Source organism: Lichenostomus cassidix, chromosome 12 (assembly GCF_008360975.1).
Source record: "Lichenostomus cassidix isolate B80296 chromosome 12, HeHo_3.0, whole genome shotgun sequence".
NCBI classification, from domain to species: domain Eukaryota; kingdom Metazoa; phylum Chordata; class Aves; order Passeriformes; family Meliphagidae; genus Lichenostomus; species Lichenostomus cassidix.
Genome location: NC_139493.1, coordinates 9,568,925 through 9,580,119, shown reverse-complemented (window position 1 = coordinate 9,580,119; position 11,195 = coordinate 9,568,925). Strand labels below are relative to the sequence as shown.

The window sequence follows — 11,195 nt, the reverse complement described above, 5'->3', positions numbered from 1 at the left end:
TCCGGCCCGGCCCCGCGCGGGGAGCGGAACGGAACGGAGCGGAACGGAACGGAACGGAACGGAAGGGAAGGGGCTGGGCCATAAAGTCTCGCGGGCGGGCGCGGGAGGCGGTTTGAAAGATGGCGGATGAGGTGGACCAGGTGAGCCGCTCCTGCCTCTTCCCGCGGTGCAGGGCGAGGCAGCTCTCGCCTGGGCCGGGCGCAGCCCCCGGGGAGCGCTGTCCGTGTGAGGGGAAAGCCCTGCTCGGCCCAGGAGCTCGGGGCGCGGGCAGGCCTCGCTGCAGGCCCCTTGCCCCGGCGGAGGGAAAGGGGGGAGAGCTGCCCAGGGCAATGCCCCTGGCTCTGAAGGGAGGAGGTGGCTAGAGCGGAGATATGGGATACATATGAGAGATGTGGGATGTGCACGGAGCTCTTCACCCTTTTTTAGTTGCGTGTGTGCCTTCCCCACAGAAAGGGCCTCAGCCCAGTATGTGTTAAGCTTTCACACCAACCTCGAGGCCTGGCCTGGCTGCTGTGTGGCCCAGCAAGGGCTCGGAAGAGGCGAGTGTGTGTGGGGCAGTGTGTGCCCGGGGAGCTGGGGCCACCCGGCTGTGTGTGGGGCAGTGTGTGCCCGGGGCCCTGAGGCCACCCGGCTGTGTGCCCGGGTAACTCCCTGTGCTGGCGCCCGTGTCAGCCTGGGTTCAGCTGTCCAGCCTGCACCACGGCACAGATGTGCTGCTTCTCGCAGGGTGGGCTCTCTGCTGCAGTGTAAACAGTGGCTGCTGGTAAGAAAAACGGTTCACAGAGTCATAGAGTGGTTTGTGTTAGAAAGGACCCGAAAGATCATCTAGTTCCAACACCCCTGTGTGTGAGGAATGATTTGCTGCAGACTAAACTGAAATCTTTTGGCTAGCATTGCTCGCGCTGGTGGGTATCAGTAGAGTCTAAATCAGATGCACTCAGGTTCACCGGGATGTGAAGTAATGATTTGAAGTATTTGCATCTGTGTTCTCACTCCTTTGTTTTCTGTGTCTCACGAACACCGAGGAATGGAAAAGTTTGCAGGCTTCTGTGCAAATAACACTTTTGTTTTGTTTTTTAGCAACAAACAACAAATACTGTAGAGGAGCCACTAGATCTCATCAGACTTAGTCTAGATGAGCGAATCTATGTGAAAATGAGGAATGACAGAGAGCTTAGAGGCAGATTACATGTAAGTAAAATCTTCGGAATGCTGCCATACTCATTCAGCTAAGCACTGGGCAGCCTTTCTTTATGTACAACAGTCTGTTAAACAAGTTTACCTGTAATATTCCACTGGTTGTTGAAAAATTAGTTTGAAAACATGAGTAATTGTATTTTGTGGTTGCAGGTGTGGAAGTGATTAGAGAAAACAGGTTAAGAATCATGTTAGTTACCAGAAGTGGAACATGATTGGTGGAAAAATCTAATTTTTTCAGTACTTTGTCTGCTATTAACTGCTTCCCTAGAAAGTCAAGAGATGTATTTTGTTTTTCTTGTCTCCTGAATGATACCAAGCAACTAATTTCACTGTTTTTGGCTTCCATTTCTGTGTCTGTGAAATAAGCAATAATGCTGCAGGCCTCTTCTTGTATGTACCCTGAGGCCTCTTTAAGACTGAGGTCATCATTATCAAACCCATCCCTTAAGGCACACCGGAGGTGTGAAGGGATAGGTACTCAGCTATGGGTTCTCTGAGTTTTCCTTTCTATTAAGTCAGTCGTCCTCCCTGACTGCTGTGTTCTGCTGGGGAAGAGAACCAGTTGCACCCTGTATTAGCTGGGCCTTAGCTCCTTTGGAAACAGAGATGATGAGAGGTCCATGAGGGACATGTGTAGTTTGCAGCATTCTTTCGTAAGGTTTTTGGAACATGTGTTTAAGGTTTTGTAGCACTGTATGAGAAGCAGCTTTCACATCCTTTAAATTGGCCCTGGGCAGTCAATTCCAGGAGGCTGGACTGGGAGCAGAGAATGTGTAACTGTTTTGATGTCAACAAAGTGTGTCTGTCTCTGAGTTCTTGTAGGTGCTCTCACAGAATGCTTCAGAGCGATTTCCTGCAAGAGTGTTTCAGTAAATGTAGATGTTGTGTCTTTTTTTTTCCCGCTGCAGAGTTCTCATTTGTTTGTTTGTGATGAGTTGTAACTAGAACTGATGATACTTGGTTTTGGTCAGGCTAAATTATTTATGTCTGAAAGTCTTATTAAAATTCTCACTTTAATAAGCTCATGTTTGAATTTGGAAAACATAATAAACCAACTTCATTCCTATAGGCATATGATCAGCACTTAAATATGATTTTGGGTGATGTGGAAGAAACTGTAACTACAATAGAGATCGATGAAGAAACCTACGAAGAGATTTATAAAGTAAGGACTAAATAAAGTAGTTTATTTATCCTCAGACTATTTTTTTTAACTACACTGTGTTATATTGTTTTTTGAAGCAAGCTCTAACAGAGGTTTTGGACAAATTGTTATGGAAGTACACAGGATATCCAGAGACTTGGTCTTAGTTGTATTGATCTCTTCAGCATGCCGAAACATTGCATGTTTGTTGGAGTTGTTTCAGGTGTGTTTTTGTGGTTGAAATGAATGTTTTGTAAATGTAAACTTTTCTTTCCTTCTTCACAGTCTACCAAAAGAAATATTCCGATGCTCTTTGTCAGAGGGGATGGCGTTGTGCTTGTAGCTCCCCCACTGAGGGTTGGTTGAAGCAACAAAGGATTTAATCTTCTTGGAAAGTTCCAGATTTTTGGACAGTGGTTCATGTTTCAATCATGTCACAAAATTCTGTATATGTTTTTTATAGGATATTTTTGTCTGTTATTTTGGAAAGGGGAGGGAAGGGGAACCAGTTTGTCTTGCAGAAAATACATGTAGTCAATTGAAGCAGTGTAAAACCCAACCTGATTTTCTCAGAATTAATGTAAACTGCTGTAAATTGGCTGTCTTGTCACATTCGGTAAAAGAATCCTTAATTTTTTCTATCTTGGCAGTAGCACAGTCTTATTTTTGTTGTTTTAAATAAATTTTGGTTTATCTTTGAGATTTGAGTTGTCATGTTTTTGTGTTGAGGGTATATGCTCTTCTGTAGAGCTAGTGCTTTATGAAATTATAGTATGCAGCCTCACTATCAGAGAAAGTAGTAACTTCAGTGTGTTGTTTTAACATCTGTCCTTGCTAATACCCAAGTTTTGCAGATTACTGTTTTGGGGGACACTACATCAGTCAATGGTGCTGTAATTTATGGCTCTGTGTTCAAATTTGTGATGCATTTCTTCATTGCAGGGAAATGGTGTTTATATGAATCTTCCACTTAAGATGTCTAAAGAAGATGGGCTTCATTGCAATGTTTTCAGATGTTTTCATTGGGGCTTTGTTAACAGTTGTGGTTTGCAAGGCCCTGAGCAGAGACTGAGGTTGTTGCTCACTTGCTGTTGAGTTGCTTACTGCATTCATTTCCCACTGTCTGTAGCCTGTTTGAGTTCTTGAATACATTAAATTCTGCTGGATGCCTTAAGATGCTCATAAGTTATCTGCAGTGAAGATGTACTAGAACCTGAACAAAGCTCTTTTTTAATACGTACTTTCTCAGGCCCACCCTGTTTGCAATTTATTTTCCTTCTTGTGTGAAAAAAGACACACTATAGTTATATTGTAGAGTCATATGAGAGATGTAGCTCTGCACTTCCTACAAAGCTTGACTTCTGACTTAATAAACTTAATTATCTAAGAGCTCTGTAGAGTTAGCAAAAGCAGTTTGCTCTGGCACTTTCTCCTGCAGCTAAAAATCTTCATAACTTAGTCCATAGCTTGCAACAGTGGTGAGGAATGCAAGGTCTGCCAATCATTTCTGGTGAAAGCTGCTCCATTTCTTTTTGTACTGTATGATTTTTGTGTTGGAGGACTGAGATGATGCTCCAAGTGTTGGTAAGTCAGGAAGTTCTGCCTTGATAAATTTTAGAATTCATATGTTAATAAAACTTGTAGACTCTGAGAATGATGATTGAGTCCTACATACCCTTTACTTGAGCCATATTTGCCAGCCTAATACATTTATCTGTATGTGCAGTATTTTTATATCACAGGGTATCAGCACAGCTGGCTCTTTTGAAGTTTTAAGTGAGAGATTACGGTGGTTGGTAGCTCAATTATTGTCTAATTGATTTCTTGGGTATTTACTGTCTAATTATAAAGATCTGTTATTGTTTGTGTCACTGAAATGTTCAGTAGCATCCTTGATCCTCTAATTTGAAATTAGCTGTATGGAGTGGGATCCAGTCTAAGCCTCTCCATGATGAATGTGCATTAAAAAACAACAACAGAAAACAAACACCCCCTCCCAAACAAACAAAACCCCAGCAAAACAAACAAACAACAACAAAAGAACACCACCCTAAATGAACTCCCTCAAAAAAAACAACAAATCCCAAACAAGCCAAACCCCAAAACATTCGAGAAGTTTTTTGCAGTCTGGTTTCTTTCTTACTGTTCTTTCTACTTTTTGATCGTAAGTTGACTGTACTAACTGTTTGTCAAGATATCTGTTCCTAATGAGTTTGAAAAAGAATTTTTATTAATTTTCCTCATATTTTCTCAAGATTTCTCCAGTGCCTTTTCATATTGTCTTGTATTTTCAGTCTGCTAGAACTTCTAGTATTACTGGACTTCTTGAAGCTTGGCTTTTTATTTCTCATAGCTTTGTTATAGACAGTAGTAGCCTTGTGGTAAATTTTATCTTTTGGACTGCACCTTTTTTGTAGATAGCAGAATAATTTCTCAGTTTGTCTTTAAAGAATTTTTGTTCTGCCTGAAAACATCTCACTCTCAGCAGCTGTTTTTTAGTAAGATTTTTATTATGTAACTCCCTTTATCAGAAGCAGTGATAGAGTTAAACTTCTGGTGTCCTACTGCTTTTGTGACTGTTGGCTACCTTGACATTTCTGTATGGGCTTGTGAAATTGATTTTTGGATCTCTGACTCCTGTAGGGCACTAGATGGTGCTGCTTTTCCTCGAATTCAAGCTTGGTTGGCTTTTACTGATGTATGTAAGCCTGTGTCAACAGGCCCTGTAGTTGTACAATTAGTCATTTGTTTTTAATTAGGATGGCACTTGCCGACAGTTTTAAATTAACTCTGCTGCTCACCCATAAGTAAAAATCAAAATATGTTTTGGTGTTTATGTAGGTACAGAGCAAGTCCCCACAAGAGTTAAAGTGAAGCAGTGTATGTGCCTTGCTTTGTCAGAGGTTAAGATGCACAAGCTCCAGACTGTCAGCTTTGCCCAGAGAAGAATTAGCTGAAGAATTGCACCATATAGAATAAATTGTGGTTGACCACTGTGCTGCTGAGCCCTGCTTGGAGAAGAACAGCACTTGTTGTGTGTGGTACACAAAGCTGCCCCTCTGCTTCAAGTGCTGTCCAATACCTTCACAGAACTTCACTGCAGTTAAAATTCAGCAGAGGGCAACAGCCTGCACTTAGGTGTTTATGTACATTTAACTCCTGGAGAGGCAAATACTTCAGTTTATTTCAAGCCACCACTGCTGTTGCCTTTTTTTTGACCCATATGTAAAGATTTTGATCCATCCTACATATTTGATCAAGACAGAATTTTGTTCTAGGCTGTGTAGGGTTTAGGTTTAGTTATGTGTTTGGGGTTTTGGGTTTTTTTTTCAAGTTTAACAGGGATTACATTATGTGTTTCATTCCTATTCCCTACCACAGGACAAGCCTAGGATTTGGATAATACAGTTATAGTAAGCCTTGAGCAGTGTGAGCATTGGCAGGCTGCTGCAGGGATTCAGGGCTGCAAAAGCAGGACAGTATTGATCATGTTGGGAATTCTACAACAGCACTGTCTCTTGGTACTTCTGTTTCTGTTGTGTAGATTTCATTGGAAATCTATTGTTTGAAATACTTAAGGAAGCTTTTAAACCTTACTCGATTTTTCTTACTAGAACCATAGTACTGGGAAGGGAGCTGATTCAGTGCAAGATGACAAATGCTGTGCATTGTTTTTTGAACTGATGATGACATGAACAGAAAATCCCATCAGGCTTATTAAGGTTTAAGGCATTCATGCCAAGATCACTGATGGGCTGAATACATCATTACTGAGGGTGTAGGACTCCCATGTTTCTAAACAGGAAGCTCTTTTCATATGCTAAACAAAAAGAATGGGAAAGAAAAATAGAAAGTTCTACAGAAAATTGAAGCACAGTGTCCAAGCCAGCCTTTTTTGGGGGGAAGAATGGGTGGAAGGAAGAGAATAGATGATGTGGGTTGGAGCGGAAAACAAGAACCACTGACGGAAAAAGATGTAGTCAGAAACCCTGTTCATGAGTGAATTTTTTCATTGTTGCCCAAATTAGTTTGAATGAAAGAAAGGCCCACTCCCAAATTTTGGAAACTTAGTCCAAAAAGCCTATTTAGTTGTACAATGGCATTTGATCCGTTTATGATGTGACTGCATGCACCAGCAGGGGACTAGGCAGGCATGCTCACTGTCTGGGTCGGTGGACAGACTGTTGCAGAAAGCACTGCACAAACCTAAGGAAGAACTGGGTAATGACTGATCACAAAGAGGTGTTTTTAGCAAAGTTTTCCTCTGGGTGGCACATGGTAAGCATAGAGATTTGCTTCCTCAAGGTACACATGGAAGACATCAGGATATTCAAATGTAGGCACATTTTGTGATTTTCTCTTTGGTTTTAATGATGAAAATTGTTCTAGATTTTTAGAACAAGTTGTTCAATTAATTTTCTGATAAAATGTTTTATGCACCTCTGCTGGCTAAACATGATGCTCTCGGGTCACAGTCTATTGGTTCGTGTCACCCAAAGCCCATGTCAGTACACAGTTGCTCTCTGCAGTGCATGATGTAGTGCTCTAGCCTGTTTCTGGGTGACTTGAGCAAGGAACTTTCACCAGGGCTTTAAACCATTGGACAAGGTAAAGCCTGAACTTCCTAAACTCTACTGTAATAGTGGAGTCAATTTTAGCCTCTAAAGGAAATCTTAGGGCTGCAGGTGACTTACGCCTGTTCCTTTCTCACAGCACTCTGCTGTGGCACAAAAAAGTTATCTTTGTGGATAAGGGAGGCTGCAAAAGCCTTTGCTATCAACAGCACAGTTTATTATGTGATTCATAGTCTAACTGCTACCTAACAGAACTCACAGTTGTGGCACTTCTACTACAGTATATTTTCATTTGCTCTTCTTGAATCCATTAAGATGTTGGGCAGTAAAACCTCTAGTTTGATGTACATCGTGGCATAAAGTGTGTGTGTCACTGGAGCTTATCACTTAATGCTGATCAGGGTGAAATGCTTTGGAAAACTTTGGCCAAGCAACTCACATAATTCCTTCCTCAGTCTATTCTATGAATATCACAAAGAACTTTCAGGTAAGCAAACTATTTCCAGTTAAAAAGAAGAAAGAGTGCTGCTCTAAATTTAAGTTGAAGTATGTAGAATATTAAGTATAAAGCCTGTGGTTGTTCAGCACTGAATGCATTATTGAATTCTTCAGGAGCCTTCAAGTTTCAATGGCAGGAAAAATTTGAAAAAAAGTAAATGCTGCTCCAGATCTTGATTTCTTTAAATAACTGCTGCAACAGATGACTTTGTCACTCATCCTTAGCACATAATTGCTCTGGTTAAGTTGGCTTTTTATACTGTAAAGGTGACACACGTTAGGTAGACTGAATTACCTTTTTCACAGCAGGTAACTGTTCCTGGTTCGTCCTGTGCTGTAGGTGGTGTGGTAATATAGCATGTTGTAATTTGTTCTATAACATCTATATTTAATACTTTTTAGTAAAACAGTTGCCTTCCCCAACTGCCCAGATGTTGTGTTCCAGTGGTTAGAAGTCTGAGGAAGAAATGAGATATCGACAGATAACATCTGAGAGCTAATTTGATTTGTTCTACATTTGTAATGCATTCCTCCAAGCTAAATTCTTGTTGACTGACGTGCTGCTTATAAAAGGCAAGAGATCCAAAGCTCCATTGCAACCCAGGAAGATTCACTATAGTTAAATTGAACACAATTCTCAACAACTTTCTGATACCAAGCCTTCCGATCGTTGTTGCTGCCTGTGGGTGTAATGCAAATATTCAGGATTGTTTCTGAATTAATGTGATTCTATCAATAAAGCACGGGTGCTAATCTCACTGGAGATTTTCTCATATAATGGAGACTATTTTCATGTTTAAATGTTAAGCCTTTAGAACTGACTTGTCCTGCATTCATTCCCTGAAAACCAACTTAACCCAGCAATCCTGTTTTCTTGCATCTTCCAGGTTTGCAGCCTCCTGTGGGTACTGCAAGATCTCTGTTCACTGTACTCAATCCTAAAGCCAGCTGTTGGTGCTATTTTTGCTTTTTTAAGGCACTGTGATGTTGATACAGTGATTTTTTTTTTTTTTTTTCTTTTTTTTTCCCCTCTGTCATGTGCAGTGTCTTGAGTTAAGGAGGAATGTTTTACATGTGGCATTTCAGGTGCCGAATATGAAGTTCACTTTAAATTTCCATTACTTTTGTTTTGCTCTGGATTTTATTTTTTAGTACTGTTGTCCTGCAAGCAGGGTAAATGGTTTCATTCTTGTGAAGGGCTCTGACATAGCTGGGATGAACCTTCCCCCACAGGTATTTTTCCATCTCATTCTGGTGCCAGCCTTGATACACAGCTCTGAAAAGCAGGGGAGCACAGTTCTTCAACTGGCTCAGCTGCACAGAGAGAAGTCACACAGAGAAATAGTCCCTTCATCACACCGGCAACAGAGATCTGCTTGTTCTTGATCAAGCAATAATATATACCAGAGAGTTCAGAAGAACTGAATGTGGTGTGATTTGTGGTCTCAAAAAATAATTCCCTGGAGTTATATGGAAGGTATCCCCACTCATCACACTCAGCCTATTAATGAAACCCTGCATTAAACATGTGACGTTAAAGGACTGTTGAGTTGAAATTTGAGGTGAACATTCAATAAGTTGTTTGGTTTTTCCTTACTTTATCAAGCAATTTTCACCCACAACTTACACAGCAGAATTGTGGGACGCCTATACTGAGAGGTTGTAAACAGAGCATGAAAATATATGATGTAAGCAGCCAATTGGCCTCAAGCAGTTTTGTCTCTTTCACAGGCTCTGTTGCATAACTGTTCCCTCCAGCCTGGCTCTGGTGTTTATGGGCTAGATGGTTACGTGAGAAACTAATCAGGACAGTTTCTACTTCTAAGGACTAGAAATTTTTGGAGAAAAATGGAAGTTCTGCATAGTAGAACATACTATACTATATATACACTATACATAGTAGAACATAGTAGTAATAACATCCAGAGAAGCAAGGGTTAATTTCCATAGAATTCCTTCCCAGAGTTTCTTCCAAATAAATGCTCTCTAAGTTAGGAATGAACTTGGTATTTTTTGTTCTTTGAACCATAAGCTTGGGACAAGAGGCTTTATCTTGTATTTCTTTTTTTCCTTTTTTTACTGTTCTGATGGTCCGAGGGAGTTGTGTAGGGTGACTGCTAATCCTTGGTGTGTCTGGGAGCAGCAGAATTCCTGCAGGTCATGCTGTCCCAGTACTAGATTCCTTTTGTTTTCAGGTCGCTTATTAGTCACCCTTCTAACCCAACATCCTTTGTTTCCAACAGAAAGCCATTGCAGGAATGCAGTAGCAAGGGAAGGAGGATTGCTTCATTCATAAATCTCAGAGCATTTTAAAAAGAGGCTATAAATGATTGTCTAATTTCTTTCATCTGAAGAAAAGAAAGGATATTACAATTAAACATTTTGTCAAAGGTTGCATGCTGAGACCATGGCAGAACTGCAAACAGGGTGTACCCCTGTGCTCTGTAAAGGGTCTCTTAAACCCTAGAGCCCAGGAATGCAGCCTGGCCCATGAGTACATGGATCATTGTTTCCACTGTTATCCTGCTAACATGGAGAAAGCTGGAATACTGAGGGCATTGGAGGAAGAATTTCACTGAACCTACTGGATAAAATTTAGTTTCCTACATATATAAAGCAAATAAAAGTGATTAATGTTAGTAGAGCATACATTTCAGTTTCCATGTGGGTTTAATACTAAAAAGATTTAAATGTATTTTTGAGTGTGAGGCTTAAAAAAAACTCACACACAAAAAAGGGATCAATGCTGAGTAACTCAATCTCTATTCTCTTTCTCTAGTGAGAGAGCTGATGGTTGATCAGACTGCTGTAAAGTTCAACTCAGCAAAAGGTAACTCAAAAGACAAAATAGAATACTAGGCTAAGAAACAAGATGTGGTCCTCAGATTTGGTCCAAGATTTGGGAATGAGAAATTACAAATTTATTTTAGTCCTTTCTTATTCTGTTACCACAGATAAATAACTTGGATGTCATGAGCACAACTGCTGCTTCTAGAAAGGCTTTTGTACTGGTAGCTTTGGAGCTACTCTAGGCAGTCAATTGACTCAACTGAAACTCTAGGAATGCAAACCCCTTTTTGTAGCCATTTCCCAGGTGTATGGAGAACTTGTCTGCAACATTTTTAATAGAACGAAACCATATCTGTATTAATTATAGTAATAACTTTCCACTGGCAATCTGGGAAAATAGATTATGATACCAGATCTCCCCATTACAGGCATACCATGAAGTCCTATAAAGGTATTACAGAGATGCAGCTGGAACTTCATTTATCCAAGCTTCATTTCTCTAACAGTCCACTTTATTTAACACTGGGTCATGAGATATAAATTATCTGCCATGAAAATTCTCTTGTTTATGTGAATTTTTTCATGACATTATTCCTTCAGGTATCTTCACAACCAAACATATACTCTATATGGATTTGGTGAGAGAGGAGGGACATACAAGTGGGAAATACACTCGGTTTTTATTTTTTAGTTAACTTGTAAATATTAGCATGGGACATACATTACATAAGAATGCAGTTTATCAGGAATCAGCGAACTGATGGGTGGATAAGCTCACTATCCATTAGTAACTCCTGAAAAAGAAGCAGCCCTGTGGGAACCGTGCTGGTTACAGAACTTGCAACTCAGTCTCATCCTCTTGAGGTCCAAATGAAGCCCCCCACCTCCTGAATGCTTGCACAGTGAGCTGTGACCCTCTTCAGTTGTGGTGTGACAGTGCAGCTCATGGGAGATACAGGTTCTGGCATGTTGAATGCATTAGGTTGGAG

The 11,195-nt window shown here is 40.7% G+C and overlaps 1 protein-coding gene across 1 annotated transcript; it reads left to right on the top strand.

Annotated features, from left to right (window-relative positions):
- The first annotated feature begins 10 nt into the window (after positions 1-10).
- Positions 11-3,044, top strand: LSM3 (LSM3 homolog, U6 small nuclear RNA and mRNA degradation associated). The gene is made up of 4 exons (XM_085072558.1): positions 11-140; positions 1,081-1,191; positions 2,270-2,365; positions 2,630-3,044. Exons 1-4 carry the CDS (start codon positions 120-122, stop codon positions 2,708-2,710), a joined length of 309 nt encoding a protein of 102 aa, XP_084928684.1. The 5' UTR covers positions 11-119; the 3' UTR covers positions 2,711-3,044.
- The last annotated feature ends 8,151 nt before the right edge of the window (positions 3,045-11,195 follow it).